Source organism: Lolium perenne, chromosome 7 (assembly GCF_019359855.2).
Source record: "Lolium perenne isolate Kyuss_39 chromosome 7, Kyuss_2.0, whole genome shotgun sequence".
Lineage (NCBI taxonomy): Eukaryota > Viridiplantae > Streptophyta > Magnoliopsida > Poales > Poaceae > Lolium > Lolium perenne.
Genome location: NC_067250.2, coordinates 126178973 through 126199923, shown reverse-complemented (window position 1 = coordinate 126199923; position 20951 = coordinate 126178973). Strand labels below are relative to the sequence as shown.

The window sequence follows — 20951 nt, the reverse complement described above, 5'->3', positions numbered from 1 at the left end:
CAGAGGCCAAATGTTAGGTACGGGAAGCATGTGTTCAAGCACCAAACAAAGTTTCCCTGCGTCAAGAAGCCGCCTTCTAGTAACAAGGATGCCTAGTACGCCCTCTATCACATGGATAAGTTCATACGGGACCAGCAGCAGCTTATGCTACCTGAGCATCTCGTAGATCGCCAGCAAATTGTCGCGGGTCCTCGACGACGGCATCAAGCAAGACTTCTTTCGCATCCAAGTAGAGTTACGTGAAATCATCTTTCAAGATGTCATTAGAAGCGCGGGAGTTCTATGCCGGCTATCAGCCGTCGAACAGTGAAATAGACACAATGCTCCAAATGTAGGGTGACGACTACCGCTCATGGATGTGCTTGAAGAAAGGCGGCGGTTTTATCCACGCTCCTAAGTCCACATAGCCGAGTCTTGATGTGCGAGCCTAGTTATGTAGTTGTGAACTAAAGACGAGCTTGTGTTGTAATAAACTTTATCCAACACTTTACTTGCATGTCTGTTTAATTACTAGTTCGACTATGTTTGTGAACTTATATATATGGCTCTGTCGTTTTCCGCACTTGATTTGGTCGTTAATTTTGTTTGCATATGCCGATGATTAGAATGGTTGGTCACTTGTACACTCGGGGGTGGAGCAAGCGAGCCTGGTGTGATGGCACAAATATCCATGTCTTGTGCATCCTACCTGGCCTCGCTTACTCCATCCCTGAATGTTAAAATTTGTTTTGACCAACAATGTATGAGGCCCTCGTCATTCCATTTGCTTTGGTTTTTCGTAATGCCGATGATTAGAATGTTCGGTCAATTTGTACACCCGGGGTGACGCAAGTGAGCCTGGTGTGATGGCACAAGTATCAATCTCTTGTGCATCCTACCTGGCCTCACTTACGCCATCCCGGGATGTTCATATTTGTTTCAACCAACAATGTATGAGGCCATCGTCATTCCATTTGCTTTGGTTTTTCAGAATGCCGATGATTAGAATGTTTGGTCACCTATACACTTGGAGGAGGGGCCAGTGAACCTGGTGCGATGACACAAATATCAATCTCTTGTGCATCCTACTTGGTTTCACTGACGCCTTCTCTAAATGTTCATATTTGTTCCGACCAACAAAATATGAGGCATTCCATTTAGTTCATAATAGCTACTTGTCTCTTATTTGAGTTGGCACTTCTTAATTGCATAGCCCTTTCTTCCATTTTAGTGCCGATGATTAGAATGTTCGGTCAACAGAGGACCCCGGGGTGACGCAAGTGAGCCTGGTGCGATGGCACAAGTATCAATCTCTTGTGCATCCTACCTGGACTCACTTACGCCATCCCGGGATGTTCATATTTGTTTGGACCAACAATGTATGAGGCCATCGTCATTCCATTTGCTTTGGTTTTTCAGAATACCGATGATTAGAATGTTTGGTCACCTATACACTTGGAGGAGGGGCCAGTGAACCTGGTGCGATGACACAAATATCAATCTGTTGTGCATCCTACTTGGTTTCGCTTACCCCTTCTCTAAATGTTAATAATTGTTCCGACCAACAAAATATGAGGCATTTCATTTAGTTCATAATAGCTACTTGTCTCTTATTTGAGTTGGCACTTCTTAATTGCATTGGCCTTTCTTCCGTTTTAGTGCCGATGATTAGAATGTTTGGTCAACTGTACACTCCGGGGTGATGCCAGCGAGCCTGGTGCGATGACACAAATATCAATCTCTTGTGCATCCTACCTGGCCTCGCTGACACCATCCCGGGATGTTCATATTTGTTTGGACCAACAATGTATGAGGCATTCCATTTAGTTCATACTAGCTACTTGTCTCTTATTTGAGTTTGCACTTCTTAATTGCATTGGCCGATGATTAAATTTTGTGGTCACTACACTTGGGGGAGGCGCTAGTGAGCCTGGTGCGATGACACAAGTATCAATCTCTTGTGCATCCTACCTGGCCTCACTAACGCCTTCCCTAAATGTTAATATTTGTTTGGACCAACAATGTATGAGGCATTCCATTTAGTTCATACTAGCTACTTGTCTCTTATTTGAGTTTGCACTTCTTAATTGCATTGGCCGATGATTAAATTTTGTGGTCACTACACTCCGGGGTGACGCTAGTGAGCCTGGTGTGATGGCACAAATATCAATCTCTTGTGCATCCTACCTGGCCTCACTAACGCCATCCTGGGATGTTCATATTTTTGTTTCGACCAACAATGTATGAGGCATTCCATTTAGTTCATACTACTTGGATCGTTTTTGAGTTTGCTCTTATTCGTTGCAAACATCTATGAGCGTGCACTAATGTTTCTTTGGCTTGTTCATATATGTGCAGATATGACGTGGTATGTCCTGTACAAGGGCAAGGTTCCCGGAGTCTACAACGACTGGGAGGAGTGTCGGAGACAGGTTCACCGTTTTAGCGGTAACAGCTACAAAGGGTACACCACTAGAGCGGAGGCCGAAGACAGATACGCACGCTATCTGGCGGGAGAGAGGACGGAGCGGAGGAGGAACCGGATGAAGACCACTTTCATCGGGACGGTGCTAGTAGTGACTCTAGCTCTCTTCTATGTGATGCTAGTTTAGATGATCGACCTTGTGTAACCACTAGCTCATTTGTGACTTGTAACACCGTAACTTGCATTGTAACCTCTTCTCTAATGCGAATGCTTGTGAATCATGTGGGGCTAATGTGAAGAACTATGTATGGATAAGCTGTGCTGTTGTTTATATGCTGTTATATATCCTGTATTGTACTATTGTACTGTCATATACAACCTGTATAAATACCTGCCAAGATACAAAAAAAATCGAAATCTTAGCAGTGGCGCACTAGTGGACCATCTGTGGCGCACTACCACTAAGTAGCAGTGGCGCACTGCTCTGACTCCAGTGGCGCACTGCCCTGTGATCCTCTCCGAGACTAGCAGTGGCGCACCAGGATAAGTAGCAGTGGCGCACGTCCTGGAGAGGGCAGTGGCGCACGTACTCACGCAGCAGTGGCGCACCTAAGTTTATTCTTAAGGATGTACCGGTAGGCCGAGGGTCTATCCTTGGGAAAGATAATATAGAAGATTTTTTCACTCATATTAGTACGGTTGAAGATTTTGAAGATAGACACTTGGTAGAACTTGCTCCTACTTATGAAATTGCTGTTGCTTCTTTAGTACACGCCTTAGAAGCTATATTTGTTAATCTCAATCCCGTGATTCAACATATGTTTCTTACACTCAGTGATATGGAAGAAGGAGAAAAGAAAGATTTTGTATTAGAAACCCTTCTTAAAGAATTTGGGGGTATAGCAAGAGAAGCTAGAAAAGTTTTTACTAAATATAATATGCTTGGCTCTTATACCAACTTTGCTAGTATCCTTGAAAAGATGGAAAAAGATAGACAAAAGTACACTAATCAAGTTAATTATGAGGGGGATATTAAAACATCAATACCTTGCAAGCTCTTAGGAATGTGCGAGGCACTAGAAAATAACTATGCTTGGCTTGTTCCCGAAAATTTGTTTGATGAGAATAGCAAGCCTAAGACTAATGAAAAGGGAGCCTCTGAAACTTACATAGATAAGATACAATGCATAGTTGAGAAAACTCCAAACCCCGCTGTTGACGCATCATCTCTTGATAACACTTGATACACACTTTCTGCGCCTAGCTGAAAGGCGTTAAAGAAAAGCGCTTATGGGAGACAACCCATGATTTTACTTCTGCACTTTTGTTTTATATTTGAGTCTTGGAAGTTGTTACTACTGTAGCAACCTCTCCTTATCTTAATTTTGTTGCATTGTTGTGCCAAGTAAAGTCTTTGATAGTAAGGTTCATACTAGATTTGGATTACTGCGCATAAACAGATTTCTTGCTGTCACGAATTTGAGCAGTAGTCTCTGTAGGTAACTCAGAAAAATCTGCCAATTTACGTGAGTGATCCTCAGATATGTACGCAACTTTCATTCAATTTGAGAATTTTCATTTGAGCAAGTCTGGTGTACCTAAAAAATTCGTCTTTACGGACTATTCAGTTTTGACAGATTCTGCCTTTTATTTCGCATTGCCTGTTTTGCTATGTTTGATGGATTTCTTTATTACATTAACTTTCAGTAGCTTTGTGCAATGTCTAGAAGTGTTAAGAATGATTATGTCACCTCTGAACATGTGAATTTTGATTATGCACTAACCCTCTAATGAGTTGTTTTGAGTTTGGTGTGGAGGAAGTTTTCAAGGATCAAGAGAGGAGGATGATACAATATGATCAAGGAGAGTGAAAGCTCTAAGCTTGGGGATGCCCCCGTGGTTCATCCCTGCATATTTCAAGAAGACTCAAGCATCTAAGCTTGGGTATGCCCAAGGCATCCCCTTCTTCATTGACAACATTATCATGTTCCTCTAGTGAAACTATATTTTTATTCCATCACATCTTATGTGCTTTACTTGGAGCGTTTGTTTGCTTTTTGTTTTGTTTTGTTTTGTTTGAATAAAGTTGGATCCTAGCATTCATTGTGTGGGAGAGAGACACGCTCCGCTGTTGCATATGGACAAATATGTCCTTAGCCTTACTCATAATGTTCATGGCGAAGGTTGAAACTGCTTCGTTAATTGTTATATGGTTGGAAACGGAAAATGCTACATGTGGTAATTGGTAGAATGTCTTGAATAATTTGATACTTGGCAATTGTTGTGCTCATAAGGATCATGTTTAAGCTCTTGCATCATATACTTTGCACCTATTAGTGAAGAAATACATAGAGCTTGCTGAAATTTGGTTTGCATGATTGGTCTCTCTAAGGTCTAGATATTTTCTAGTAAGGGTTTGAACAACAAGAAAGACAGTGTAGAGTCTTATAATGCTTGCAGTATGTTCTTATGTAAGTTTTGTTGTACCAGTTCATACTTGTGTTTGCTTCAAATAAGCTTGCTAGCCTAAGCCTTGTATTGAGAGGGATTACTTCTCGTGCATCCAAATCCTTGAGCCAAAAACTATGCCATTTGTGTCCACCATACCTACCTACTACATGGTATTTTCTGCCATTCCAAAGTAAATTGCTTGAGTGCTATCTTTAAACACTTCAAAAGTTATTACCTCTTATTTGTGTCAATGTTTTATAGCTCATGAGGAAGTATGTGGTGTTTATCTTTCAATCTTGTTGGCAAACTTTCACCAATGGACTAGTGGCTTCATCCGCTTATCCAATAATTTTGCAAAAAGAGCTGGCAATGGGGTTTCCAGCCCCAATTAATTAACTTTCATAACTTTACAAAAAAATAGACACTCCTCCATGGTATGTGATTGTTGGACGGCACTCGAGGATTCGGTTAGGCATGGCTTGAGAAATCAAAGGTGGGGAGGAGTGTCATCCAAATAAAACTAAAATAAAAAGGCACTCCTTCATGGTATGAGATTGTTGGCAGGCACCCGAGGATTCGGTTAGCCATGGTTTGTGAAAGCAAAGGTTGGAAGGAGTGCCACCCAAAAATAAAATGTTTCATGGGAGCCGCTCTTCGAAAGTCTGCCTGGCAAGGGGGTTAGAGTGCCCACTACCATTCGTTGACAACAACAAACACCTCTCAAAATTTTACTTTTATGCTCTCTTTATGTTTTCAAAATAAAAGCTCTAGCACAAATATAGCAATCCATGCTTCCCTCTGCGAAGGGCCTTTCTTCTACTTTTATGTTGAGTCAGTTTACCCACTTCCTTCCATCTCAGAAGCGAACACTTGTGTTAACTGTGCATTGATTCTTACATACTTCCATATTTGCATTCATCATATTACTTTGCATTGACAATTATCCATGAGATATACATGTTACAAGTTGAAAGCAACCGCTAAAACTTAATCTTCCTTTGTGTTGCTTCAATGCCTTTACTATGAATTTACTGCTTTATGAGTTAACTCTTATGCAAGACTTATTGATGCTTGTCTTGAAAGTACTATTCATGAAAAGTCTTTGCTATATGATTCAGTTGTTTAATCATTGTCTTTACCATTGCTTCGAATCGCTGCATTCATTACATGTGCTTACAGTAGTATTGATCAAGATTATGATAGCATGTCACTTCAGAAATTGTCTTTGTTATCGTTTAGCTACTCGGGACGAGTAGGAACTAAGCTTGGGGATGCTGATACGTCTCCAACGTATCGATAATTTCTTATGTTCCATGCTTGTTTTATGACAATACCTACATGTTTTATACATACTTTATGTCATTATTATGCATTTTTCGGCACTAACCTATTAACGAGATGCCGAAGAGCAATTGCAGTTTTCTGCTGTTTTTGGTTTCAGAAATCCTAGTAAGGAAATATTCTCGGAATTGGACGAAATCAACGCACATGATCTTATTTTTCCACGAAGCTTCCAGAAGTCCGAAAGGGAAACGAAGTGGGGCGACGAGGCGCCCACACAACAGGGCAGCGCGCCAGGGCTTGGGCCGCGCGGCCCTAGCGTGTGGGGTCCTCGTGGCGCCCCCTGACCTACCCTTCCGCCTACATAAGCCTTTGTCGATAATAACTCCAGTACCGAGAGCCACGATACGGAAAACCTTCCAGAGACGCCGCCGCCGCCAATCCCATCTCGGGGGATTCAGGAGATCGCCTCCGGCACCCTGCCGGAGAGGGGAATCATCTCCCGGAGGACTCTTCACCGCCATGGTCGCCTCCGGAGTGATGTGTGAGTAGTTCACCCCTAGACTATGGGTCCATAGCAGTAGCTAGATGGTCGTCTTCTCCTCATTTGGCTATCATTGTTGGATCTTGTGAGCTGCCTAACATGATCAATATCATCTATTTGTAATGCTACATGTTGCGTTTGTTGGGATCCGATGAATATTGAATGCTATGTTATGTTGATTATCAATCTATCATCTATGTGTTGTTTATGATCTTGCATGCTCTCCGTTATTAGTAGAGGCTCTGGCCAAGTCGTTACTTGTAACTCCAAGAGGGAGTATTTATGCTCGATAGTGGGTTCATGCCTCCATTTAATCTGGGACAGTGACAGAAAGTTCTAAGGTTGTGGATGTGTTGTTGCCACTAGGGATAAAACATCAATGCTATGTCTAAGGATGTATTTGTTGATTACATTACGCACCATACTTAATGCAATTGTCTTTTGTTTGCAACTTAATACTGGAAGGGTTTCGGATGATAACCTGAAGGTGGACTTTTTAGGCATAGATGCATGCTGGATAGCAGTCTATGTACTTTGTCGTAATGCCCAATTGAATCTCACACTACTCATCATAACATGTATGTGCATTATCATGCTATCTTTATTTGTCAATTGCCCAACTGTAATTTGTTCACCCAACATGATATTTATCTTACGGAGAGACACCACTAGTGAACTGTGGACCCCGGTCCATTCTTTTACATCAGATACAATCTACTGCAATACTCGTTCTACTGTTTTCTGCAAACATCATCATCCACACTATACATCTAATCCTTTGTTACAGCAAGCCGGTGAGATTGACAACCTCACTGTTAAGTTGGGGCAAAGTACTTTGGTTGTGTTGTGCAGGTTCCACGTTGGCGCCGGAATCCCTGGTGTTGCGCCGCACTACACTCCGCCGCCATCAACCTTCAACGTGCTTCTTGACTCCTACTGGTTCGATAACCTTGGTTTCTTACTGAGGGAAAAACTTGCCGCTGTACGCATCACACCTTCCTCTTGGGGTTCCCAACGGGTGTGTGCTTTACGCGTCATCAGGCATCCCCAAGCTTAGACTTTTCACTCTTCTTGATCATATTGTATCATCCTCCTCTCTTGACACTTGAAAACTTCCTCCACACCAGTCTCAAAACAAACTCATTAGAGGGTTAGTGCATAATAAAAAATTCACATGTTCAGAGGTAACACAATCATTATTAACACTTCTGGATATTGCCCAAAGCTACTGAAAGTTAATGGAACAAAGAAATCCATTCAACATAGCAAAAGAGGCAATGTGAAATAAAAAGGCAGAATCTGTCAAAACAGAACAGTCCGTAAAGACGAATTTTTAGAGGCACTTAACATGATCAGATGAAGAAGCTCAAATTGAATGAAAGTTGCGTACATATCTGAGGAACACGCATGAAAATTGGCAGATTTTTCCGAGTTACCTACAGAGAATTCTACTCAAATTAGTGACAGCAAGAAATCTGTTTCTGCGCAGTAATCCAAATCTAGTATCAACCTTACTATCAAAGACTTTACTTGGCACAACAATGCAGTAAAGTAAAGATGAGGAGAGGTTGCTACAGTAGTAACAACTTCCAAGACTCAAATATAAAACAAAATTTGCTGTAGTAAAATAATGGGTTGTCTCCCATAAGCGCTTTTCTTTAACGCCTTTCAGCTAGGCGCAGAAAGTGTGAATCAAGTGTTATCAAGAGATGAAGCATCAACATCATAATTTTCACAACTTGTCACAATAGGTATCTTAGATGCTCCATTATCTAAATTTCCCATAGTGGTACTAAGGGCTTTATCAATTTTAGGCTTATAATAGTTCTTAGGCTTAGGCACCTTAGAGACATACATGAACTTTTGCTCCTTACCCACATAAGCTTTCTCCTTAAACTTAAGAGAAGAAAAAGTTGAACCCAAGGTTCCCATATCTTCTTCAAGTTCACTAATCCTATGGGTTTGATTATCATGAGTAGCACAAGTTTCTAAGACGGCAATTCTCTCATTAATTCCACCTAGAGATTTATCAAGTTTATCAGTGTTATCAAGTAATATTCCCAATTTAGTCTCAACACTTGGAAGATTTTTCTCTATGGCCTCCAACTTTTTCATGACATCTTCAAGAGAGATTTCGATTTTAGCTTCATTAACAGGTGGTATTCCAACTAAACTCTCAATAATGCAACTAGCTTCTAAAGCAGGAGTGCCTAGGAAATTACCTCCAGCAAGAGTATCAAGAACATACCTATTCCAGCTAGAGATACCAACATAAAAGTTCCTAAGTAGGATAATAGTGGAGTGTTTCTTAGTGCACCTATGATGAGCATCACTAATTCTATACCAAGCATCTTTAAAGCATTCTCCCCCTTGTTGCTTAAACGAACGAACTTCAACTTCATGATTACTCATTTTAGCAGTAGTAAATAAAGCAAACTAAATAAAATAAAGTAAATGCAAGTAACAATTTTTTTTGTGTTTTTAATATGAAGAAAGCAAACAAGACAGTAAATAAAGTAAAGCAAGTAACTTTTTTGTATTTTTGATATAGAGAGAGCAAACAAAACAGTAAATAAAGTAAAGTAAAGCAAGACAATAACAAAGTAAAGAGATTGGATGTGAGAGACTCCCCTTGCAGCGTGTCTTGATCTCCCCGGCAACGGCGCCAGAAAAAGAGCTTGATAACGCGTGAAGCACACGTCCGTTGGGAACCCCAAGAGGAAGGTGTGATGCGTACAGCAGCAAGTTTTCCCTCAGTAAGAAACCAAGGTTATCGAACCAGTAGGAGATGAAGGCCACGTGAAGGTTGTTGGTGGAGGAGTGTAGTGCGGCGCAACACCAGGGATTCCGGCGCCAACGTGGAACCTGCACAACACAATCAAAATACTTTGCCCCAACTTAACAGTGAGGTTGTCAATCTCACCGGCTTGCTGTAAACAAAGGATTAAACGTTTGGTGTGGAAAATGATGTTTGTTTGCAACGAACAGCAGAGAACAATGTTTGCAGTAGATTGTATTTTAGATGTAAAAGAATGGACCGGGATCCACAGTTCACTGGTGGTGTCTCTCCAATAAGAAATAGCATGTTGGGTGAACAAATTACAGTTGGGCAATTGACAAATAGAGAGGGCATAACAATGCACATACATATCATGATGACTAATATGAGATTTACTTAGGGCATTACGACAAATTACATAGACCGCTATCCAGCATGCATCTATGCCTAAAAGGTCCACCTTCGGGTTAGCATCCGCACCCCTTCCAGTATTAAGTCGCAAACAACAAACAATTGCATTAAGTATGGTGCGTAATGTAATCAACACAAATATCCTTAGACAAAGCATCGATGTTTTATCCCTAGTGGCAACAGCACATCCACAACCTTAGAACTTTCTGTCACTGTCACAGATTCAATGGAGGCATGAACCCACTATCGAGCATAAATAATCCCTCTTGGAGTCACAAGTATCAACTTGGCCAGAGCCTCTACTAGCAACGGAGAGCATGCAAGATCATAAACAACACATATATGATAGATTGATAATCAACTTGACATAGTATTCCATATTCATCGGATCCCAACAAACACAACATGTAGCATTACAAATAGATGATCTTGATCATGATAGGAAGCTCACAAGATCTAACATGATAGCACAATGAGGAAAAGACAACCATCTAGCTACTGCTATGGACCCATAGTCCAAGAATGAACTACTCACACATCAGTCCGGAGGCGATCATGGTGATGTAGAGTCCTCCGGGTGATGATTCCCTTCTCCGGCAGGGTGCCGGAGGCGATCTCCTGAATCCCCCGAGATGGGATTGGCGGCGGCGGCGTCTCTGGAACTTTTCTCGTATCGTGGCTCTCAGTAATAGGGTTTTCGCGACGGAGAGTGTAAGTAGACGGAAGGGCAGAGTCGGAGGAGGCACGGGGGCCCCACCCTATAGGCCGGAGCGGGCCCCATGCTTTCCGCGCCGCCCTATGGTGAGGGCTCCTCGTGGCCCCACTTCGTATTGTCTTCGGTCTTCTGGAAGCTCCGTGGAAAAATAAGACCCTGGGCTTTCGTTTCGTCCAATTCCGAGAATATTTCCTGTGTAGGATTTCTGAAACCAAAAACAGCACAAAACAGGAACTGGTGCTTCGGCATCTTGTTAATAGGTTAGTGCCGGAAAATGCGTATAAATGATACAAAGTGTGTATAAAACATGTGAGTATTGTCATAAAACTAGCATGAAACATAAGAAATTATAGATACGTTTGAGACGTATCAAGGGGATGCCTTGGGAATCTTCAAGCTTTAACGCTTGTACCTCTTGGATATTTCTTGGGGTGACATGGGCATCCCCAAGCTTAAGATTTTATCCATTCTTCATCTCATTACATCATTCTTCTCTCCCTACACTTGAAAACTTCATTCATACAAAACTTCACACAATTCTTATTCGCAGCATTAGTATAATAAAAAATAACAAATCCACTTGAGTTCAGTTCTAACATATATCAAACATCTATTAAAGAATTAGTACTATAGAACTTTGTAAAAAATCCATTTGATCAAAAGAACTAAAAAAGAAAGAGATTAAGAGGCAAATGCAAATAGTGGCAGAAATCTGTGAAAACAAAACAACATATAAAGATCAATTTTTTTGAAACTCTTTTGTTGTTCAGATCGAAAAGTGTTAAACTAATGAAAGTTAGATAATAACCTGGGGCATATGCACAAAAATGTTCAGCTCAAAATTCCCCTCTGGTTGTGAATACGAATTTTTATGGTGACAACACAAAATCTGTTTTCAGGACAGCAACATCCCCAAATCTTACTTTCTTCCTATTAGAGGCTATTCTTGGCACAAAAAGGAAATAAAAATGGTAAGGAGAGGTTATTACAGAGGTAATAACTTCCAAGACTCAATAAAATAAAAAATACAAAATAAAACATGGGTTATCTCCCAACAGTACTTTTTTTTAACGCCTTTCAGCTAGGCGCAGAAAAGAGTTAGCATCAAGTATTATCAAGCGAAGAAACATCAAGATCAATGCGAGAAGTCTTTTCAATAAGGATATGTATTTTTATCAATATAAGTTTTAGAAGATCCTCTGTCAACACTTTTAGGTTCACTACTTTCATCAAATAGGTTTTCAGGGACAATCCAAGCAAAATTATTTTCCAAAGATTCATGCATTCCTACGAGTTTGAAAGATATTGGTATTTTGATTTCCTCCCTATTTTCAGGTTTGGTTTTGTCTATCTTTTCAAGTGTATCAATAACATCTACACATGATCCTAGCATCTTAAACCGATCAAAGAATTTCCTAGCTTCTATAACAATATCTCTAAATTCTTTAAACAAAGTTTATAGGATAAAATCTCTCTTTTCATCATCCTCAACTTCATGAAGTTTAAGAAACATTTGCTGCATTATGGGGTTAAGGGTAACAAACCTAGCCTCTAACATTTGAACTAAATAAGCTGCAATAGTTTCATAATTAGGAGCAAGTTCTACCAGGGATTTATCCTCAATATCTTTATGCTTACTAACATGATTCAAGAATTCTTAAATGTTATCTTTCCCAATTATAGAACCACTACCTATTGATAGTTCCTTCAGATCGTACATAGGGATCAACATAATGAACTAGAAATAAAGCAACAAAAGAACAACTATAAAAGAAACTATTTTTGTGTGTTTTTGATATAAAGAAGCAAACAAGACTCCCCTTGCAGAAATCCTCCCCTTGCAGAAAACCTCTTTGTCCCTAGCAACAACGTCAGAAAATCTTGATGGTGCTTGACGTAGCGTAGATTGCACACCGTTGGGAAACCCCAAGAGGAAGGTATGATGCGCATAGCAACAATTTTTTCCTTAGTAAGAAACCAATGTTTAATCGACTAGTAGGAGAAGTGCGTGACTTCTGAAGGTGTTGCTGCCTGACTTCTAGCAGGGCGCACTACCGGCGTCAGCAACAACGTGGAACCTGCACACAACACAACCAAAATACTTTACCCCAACTTACAGTGCGGTTGTCAATCTCACCGGTTTTGCTGAACACAAAAGATTAAACGTATCACATGGAAATAAATGTTTGAAGTGGAATTTAAGAGAATAGTGCTTGCAGAAAGTAAATAGAACATGATTGCAGTAGATGAATTTATCTGTGTAAAAGAAAGGACCGGGATTCACAGTTCACTAGAGGTGTGCCTCTCCATAAAGATAAATAACATGCTGGGTGAATAAATTACAGCTGGACAATTGACAGAATAAAGATCATACATGACAAGATGATTACTATGAGATTTGTTTGGGCTTTACAATATAATACATAGACCGTAATCCAACTGCGTTTATGACTAATAATCCACCTTTCGGTTATCATCCGAACCCCTTCAAGTATTAAGTTGCAAGCAACAGATTATCTCATTAAGTAATGTGTGTAAAGTAAACAATATAATTACCCTTGGATAAAATATTGTTGTCTTTTCCCTAGTAGCAACAACATATCTACAATCTTAGAAGTTATTATCACTCTTCCAGAAAATAGAGACATGAACCCACTATCGAGCATAAATACTCTCTCTTGAAGTCACAAGCATTTACTTGACCAGAGTATCTAATAGCAACAGAGAGCATGCAAGATCACAAATAACATATGACAAGTATATAATCGATCTCAACATAGTATTTAATATTCATCGGATCCCGACAAACACAACATGTAGCATTACATAAATATGATCTTGATCATGATAGGTAGCTCACAAGATCTAAACATGAGGCACAAAATGGAGAAGACAACCATCTAGCTACTGCTATGGATCCATAGTCCAGGAATGAACTACTCAAGCATCACTTCGGAGGCGGGCATGGCGATGTAGAGGCCTCCGGTGATGATCTTCCTCTCCGGTAGGGTGCCGGGAAGAGTTTCAGAACCCTTCCGAGCTAGGATCTGCGATGGCGACCGCGACGAAACTTTTCGTGGATGGAGCCGGGGGGTTTAGGTTTTCCCGAGATCGTGAATAAATAGGCAAAAGGACGAGGTCGGTGGCCGCCTGGGGGCCCACACAACCCCTTGGCGCGGGCCCACCCTTGTCCGTGTAAACAAAATATAGAAATTGGTGTAAAATAAGTATGGAATATCAAAAATTATAGATATATTTGCAAGCGCATGGCTAAAACCTTGTTATGTTAAAAAAAAATCTTATTTTCGGTAGAGAAAGTGTTAGGTAGAATATATCCCGTATAAATTTTAAGAACAATTAGCAAGTCATCTACTTTGACATGTGAATAACCAATCCGAGCTATATCTAAAGTTATAATGGCATCCAATAGAGATTAGAATTGCTTCACTTTTTGTGTTGTTAATTACAAAGCCAAAACGTTGACTCATGTAAAATAAAATTTTGATGTACAGTAGAGGTAGACTAAAAGAGTCACTGTCCATGTGTCTAGCCGGTGGGCAGATCCAGATCCATCGATCCAAGCCTCGAAAGCCCTCGACACGCAAATCACATGCTAAAAGTCGATATTCTCCAGTCCCGCGCGCGCCTAACCATGGCGGCTGGTCCGCGCGACGAGTCCCTCTCTGCGTTGCTCATTTCCGGTGTGTGATTCGCTTTCGAACCCCACCGTCCCACTCAATTCCCTCCTACAATTGGCTTCCCTTTCCCCTCCCTTCCGCGCCTCGCCCCAGTGTTGCCCCGATCCAGCGCGCCACATCACCAGATGGATCGGCCGGCGCCGGATCAGCGGCCGTCGCTCTTCTCGCCCTACCAGATGCGCCGCTTCAGCCTCGCCCACCGGTGAGCCGCCGCCGCTTCGATCCGCGCTTCCAAATTTGGGTCGTGTCTGGTCTCTGTTTTCGCTTATTCCTTCGGCTCTTCCTGGTGTTTCTTCGCGCAGGGTGGTGCTGGCGCCGATGACGAGGTGCAGGGCCATCGGAGGGCTGCCGGGGCCGGCGCTGGCGGAGTACTACGCGCAGCGGTCCACCCAGGGAGGCCTGCTCATCTCCGAGGGAACCGTCGTCTCGCCGGCGGGTCCGGGGTAATCTCGTCACTTCACATCTCTCTCTCCCTCCCTCTGCCCTACTATCGTCGATCGGCACATGGTCGATGTTCCTTGCTCCGACTAGTCTACTAGTTCCCCACTTCAAAATGCTCCGTTGCTAACTAATCTTTCTGACCTGTCTGACCTGTACGACAACCTGTCACCCAACCTTTGGTTAGAGTACTAGCTTCGATTTCTATTTTTCTATTAGTGGGTGGTTGTTAAATGACGAGCGTACAACACCTACTCTGCTTATAGTTTAAGGAGTAATAAAGCGTGCCATATGTTTGGCGTTAGTCCAATAACTCTGCATACTTTGAATTCTGAATGATTGATTCTCTACTGGTTCCGCATGGCGGACTCCTGGTTGAATTCTGGTTTGGGTTGATCTTTAATTCCGCGTCTTCGCTAATTACCAATAAAATTTATATACTAGGGTTAGCATTGTTATATCATTTTAAACTCTGCCCATGTCCAAGGATGTCTAACTGTGCATTTAAATACTCAAGTAGAGAACGCCACAACAGGAATGCTGATGCCTTTTCCTGACCCCATGACTGTTTCAAGGGGAGTTTTCGAGTATGAACAGAGAAATTTGATCTTGACATTTAGCAAGTTCCTGTTAGCTTTCTAGCACCAATTCAGATGCTTAACAAATAAAACATTGTCGAATAGGTTTCCTCATGTCCCTGGAATTTACAATCAAGAGCAGATAGATGCATGGAAAAAGGTGGTGGATGCTGTGCATGCCAAAGGAAGCATATTTTTCTGCCAATTATGGCACGTAGGCAGAGCTTCTCACCAAGGTATGTTCATTATGTGCATGATGATAACACAGGCTCTGGAATCTGTAACAGGTTTATGAAATGCAAATGTCTTAGCTCCTCTGCATATTTTTTCTTTTTACTTTTTCTTGAAATTTGGGGCACGATTGATTCACAGTTTACTCTATCTAGATCTGCAAACAGCATCTGGGGTAGGCTAGATATGAAACCCAGCAGAAATAAAGGGAACCAAAATTGTCAAAACATTCCAACCGTGGTAAAAGGTCCCATCCCATTCTTCGGTAAATTCTTTTTTCATTTTCTCATCAGCCTAGAATTGCGTTTCCTTTTTTTCCCTTCTCCTTTTGATTTTCGTCACCTGCCTGGTTCTTAGAACCCTCTTTCCGTTTCCTTCTCGGGACACAAGTTATACAAAAGTCGGTCTTCTTCTTGTGCACCTGATTAGACACTGATTGACAAGTTATACGAAAGTCACGCCTCCATACCAGTAACAGAAATAGGTTGTAAGGAACAGGTGCACAACGTGCTGCATCCCGAATACAGCACTTTCAGTAACACAACTTGTTCGAGCTTTTTCCGGAACTGGGGTGGCAGAGTGAAAGAAGCAGATGGCCGGGGGTGAGCTGAAGAAAGGCATGAACCCACCTTCACAGCACAAATGATTACCACTAACGATCCACATAGGTTTGGCGTGAGGTGCTGCTGAGACCCATCATCCGGAGATTGTTTAAGCAATTTCAAGTTGAACAACTGATGGCTCGATAGCTATGATGGGTAAGACAATAGTTAGGCTCTGTTTCAGACGGATTTCCCAATCTTCTTCTGTACTGGCACTACAGGATTTGATGATTTACTCGATTTTCTTCCACCTTATCGTTTATCTTAATGCTTAGCAGAAATAGTAGCTAAGTAAGTACGTCTCCTAAAATTCATACTCATAACCGAAAATTCGCGACTTTGACTTACCATATATTGTGAACTAGGTTTAACTCATTCTCGCGCGTCCCTTGGGGAAATAGTGAATTATTTTGGAACTGTAGGTAAACTTTCCTTTGAAAAGGGTAAATTGATGTAACTGTTCTTTTTCTGTAATTTTAGCATACTATAGTTAGGCTAAGCGGGATGACCAAAGGCTTTATGCTCTTTAATCTGGGTATTAACTTGATCTTATGTTTTTTCTCCATGTTCCATCTCTTCACTGAAATATTCAAAAGATGTTTGAATCTCAACGATCTTTAGTCAATGTGCTACGAGAATCATCATATTGTAGTGTTGTTTAGTAATAGATGGGTTTGATTTTTCATGTCATACTTGTTGATCAGTGGATATACCATATGTATTAATATTTCACATTACAACGGAGATGATTATTTTCGGAATATTGCAAGATAGATGATGTAATTTGTACTTATCGATTATATAACTAAAATGATAGTAACAGAAGCCATCAAGTTCTTCCACATAGGCTAAATTGTCTCCACAATTAATCCTGCTAGGTCTAGATTGTAGTGATGTAAATGCATCAAATTGTGTAAGTCTGCTTTAGAAACTTACACTAATGCTGTAATACAACCTTCATTTGGTGGATACGAAATGCCACTATATTTTATGGTGAAATTTAGATAAGAAAGTTAAAGGAAAATAGCAATTTTGTTTTCTTACGAACTCTACTACATCCTTAGATATCAAACTTCTGAAAAAGTTATAATTAGAAAATATTCTTACGTGGATAAAGAAAAGAACTCTACATATGTGCAACCTTTATATTAAATTTTTTGTAGCTAATTTTGAAACAAACTAGATATGGAAAATCATATTATATAGAGAAAGTATACCACTATTAAGTTTGAAATTTGAAATAAGAAAAGGTAGCAAATTATTTTCTGTGAAATCCACATACAATTCATCAATGATGAAGTTCTCATATTCTCATCTACTCTCTCTGTCCCAAAATAAGACTAAAACAACTTGCCAAAATGTCTTATATTGTGGGACTGAGAGAGTAGAAATTAATTGATACTCCATCCGTTCCAAATTAATTGACTCAACTTTGTCTATATACATATGTATTTAGTCGCTTTTTAGTGTGTAGATGCATGTGTATCTAAACAAAGCTAAATCAATTAATTTGGAATGGAGGTAGTAGATCTGAATTATCCAACTCAACTTTGTATAGTTTTGAAAATTAAATGTTAGACTTAAAAAATCAGGCTTTACTTTATGCATGAAACTCGAACTACAAAATAAAAATTTATTATTAATTTGGATTTTGTACAAACATATGATGAAAACTTTAACAGCCAAATGCAAAAAAACTATATTTATATATATCTAAAATTTCGTTAGGTGGCTGAATAATACTACTACTTTTTGTTAATATAAATATGCAATAATATGAAAGCAGAAAATTCTCTTTTGTATGTATCCATACATATTCCACATATAACTATATTTTGGAATATGTATTTGTCAAAGATTGTGGTTAGTTGAGGAAAAAACATAACTACTTTTACATAGGAAAATATATGCAATAAAAATGAAAGACAACCAGTTAATTGTGTTTTGTACAGACACTGTATAGAGTCCATAAATGGCTAAAATTTGGAACAATTATTTTAATCAACAATTTCATGTATCAAATTAAACCAAACCACTAGTGTGGAATTAAAAAATATAGAAGTTTGACTTCCATTCAAGAGAGCACAATACAATCCACAAACGATGAATAAAAATACCATCGTTGCAACCGCGGAAGTACATGTTTAGTTGTGCTAAACAACACAATTTAATTCAGACATCGTTAAGACAATTAGAAGAAAAAATACTTAATGGAGTGAAGCAGCACAAATGTTGTATCAATTTACCCATTGATGAATACATATAGATGGGCAAGCAATCGAGGATATTAGAGTTAGATGAGCATACGTGGAAGCATTTGAATACATGAAACTACTAACCAAACAATGTAATTGGCATACTGATGCTGTTAATGATGAGGGTGATGGAGGAAGAGGCCACAAGTTTCACACACTGAGGCATTAATATTTAGATTTAATTTTATGTTAAGAACTCAACATTTTTTTAAGCATCAAAATGAGGCGTTTCTTTGTGTCTAAGTAAAATCGTATATCGAGAAAATATACTGCAGGCAAACTTTCTAACATTGACTTTTAATGCATTAAATACTTAGATTGGGAAACTGAAAATAGTATCATTTTATTTGTAACAGATTTATTTCCATATTACTATTGAGCATATTCATATGAAAAATAATGGCCAATACTGTACTGGAGAACCATATCAAAAACTAAAACGACAAGTACATCAATATCTTTGAACTCAAAACAGCTAGTTCTGTTATCAGATTTGAGCATGAATATCATTTATTGACCTAAACATATCATCCTTTGTTTCCAATGCTGACTTATGTTCCTCCATTGACTAGTATACCAGCCAGACGGTGCTGCTCCAATATCCTCAACTGATAAGCCGATATCATCAAGATGGAAGATACTGATGCCTGATGGTTCATACGGAAAGTATCCCGAGCCAAGGCGCCTTGCAATATCAGAAATACCGGACATAGTTGAGCAATATCGCCAAGCTGCCATAAACGCCATTGCAGCAGGTTAGAGCACGCTTAAATTCACAAACCTTTGCATCTCACCATATAGAATAATTATATGATCGCAAATGCCCTGTATTTATATTATAAGCTGATATGGAGATCAACTTCATTCCAGGTTTCGATGGCATCGAGATCCACGGTGCTCATGGCTACATCATTGATCAATTCCTCAAGGATGGCATCAACGACCGCATGGACAGCTACGGTGGATCACTCCCCAATCGATGTCGGTTTCTACTTGATGTGACCCAGGCCGTCGTATCGTCCATAGGATCGGACCGTGTTGCAGTGAGGGTATCTCCTGCCATTGACCACCTTGATGCCTATGACTCGAACCCCATGCAGCTTGGCATGGCAGTAGTCGAACGGCTTAATGTCCTTCAGCAAGAAGCTGGACAACTTGCTTACCTCCACGTGACGCAGCCCCGGTATGCGGCCTACGGGCAGACGGAGTCAGGCCCGCACGGCAGCGACGAGGAAGAGAGCCGCCTGATGCGCACCCTGCGAGGTGCGTACCAGGGCACATTCATGTGCAGCGGCGGCTATACGAGGGAGCTTGGGTTGGAAGCGGTGGAGAGCGGGGACGCCGACCTGGTGTCGTACGGGCGGCTATTCATATCGAACCCAGACCTAGTTGAGCGCTTCAGGCTGAACGCAGGCCTGAACAAGTATGTGAGGAAAACGTTCTACACCCCTGATCCCGTCGTGGGTTACACAGACTACCCGTTCCTCGGCCAGCCTAAGTCGCGCATGTAGTGTATGTATGCATTGGTGATCAGAATCGGATTGTGCAGTGTATTTGGTGAAATAAAGGAGTATATAATGTCACGGTATTTTCAACGGCTTCTTAGACTACTTATTTGTGCCTACATGTGCCGAATTGAATTTCTGCTACTGATACTGCTACTATCTTGAAGTAAGTACATAAAAGAAAATTATTTAGCTGTTGCATGATGTAGGCTAGTAACATGTTGGATCAAGTTACCTGGGATTTTGTATTTCAACATGAGCACCGATTTAGCAGTAATCTTAATTTGTAATGCCTGAGTTCTCAACGTATTTTGATTGTTTTTTTTTAATTTTGTTGCAAAGTTGAACCTAAACTTCGTCAGAATAATGAGCTATGGGGCAGAGAGAGAGAGAGAGAGAGGTTATCTCTTCTGTTATGTCAAAAACAAGAAAGTTGTGGGGAGGAATATCTGAAAATCTATCTTATGTTGAATTCACTGCACGAATTGCCGAATGGAGCCTTTTTTTTTTTTGCGGCATAAATGAGATTGTATTAATCAAATGAAGAGTCGTTACAATCCCAATCGATACGATCCCGAAGAACATCAGGAGCTATTGTCATGCATATCTAACCTAGCTAACTCATGACTAGCATTATTACACATAATCTAGGAATTTGGAAGACAAAATGCGCTCTGAAGAGATCCTGTACTAGGTGTCCCAACTCTGATTCATCCCTTCCTGGATTTGAAGCCATCCGAACAAGCTCAGCACTGTCCGTCTCCACAAGGATACTCGCCTGGCTATAGAGGCATAAACAGATATGATAATTTCCGCACCAAATCCACTATAAGATATCCATATCTGATTTTAATAAATCCAGCGGATAAGGATATCTGATTCTGAAATGATATGGTATAGCAAATAGCATGCGAAAATGGATTATCCAAAATTTATTTAGGATAATACGAAGGTTCTAAACCGGATAATCTGATTTTTTTGAGTCAAATACCAAGGTAAATCTTGCAAGATTAGTAGTTATTGAGTTACCAAATTCATTTGGCGAGCATGTTTAGCTCT

General features: G+C 40.4%; 1 protein-coding gene across 1 annotated transcript; it reads left to right on the top strand.

The window, feature by feature from the left end:
* Window positions 1-14185: 14185 nt before the first annotated feature.
* LOC127318501 (12-oxophytodienoate reductase 7) lies at window positions 14186-20084 on the top strand. Its single transcript, XM_051348981.2, has 5 exons — window positions 14186-14485; window positions 14586-14726; window positions 15405-15535; window positions 18960-19142; window positions 19258-20084. The coding sequence occupies exons 1-5, from the start codon at window positions 14409-14411 to the stop codon at window positions 19896-19898; spliced, it is 1173 nt and encodes a 390-aa protein (XP_051204941.1). The 5' UTR covers window positions 14186-14408; the 3' UTR covers window positions 19899-20084.
* Window positions 20085-20951: the final 867 nt, after the last annotated feature.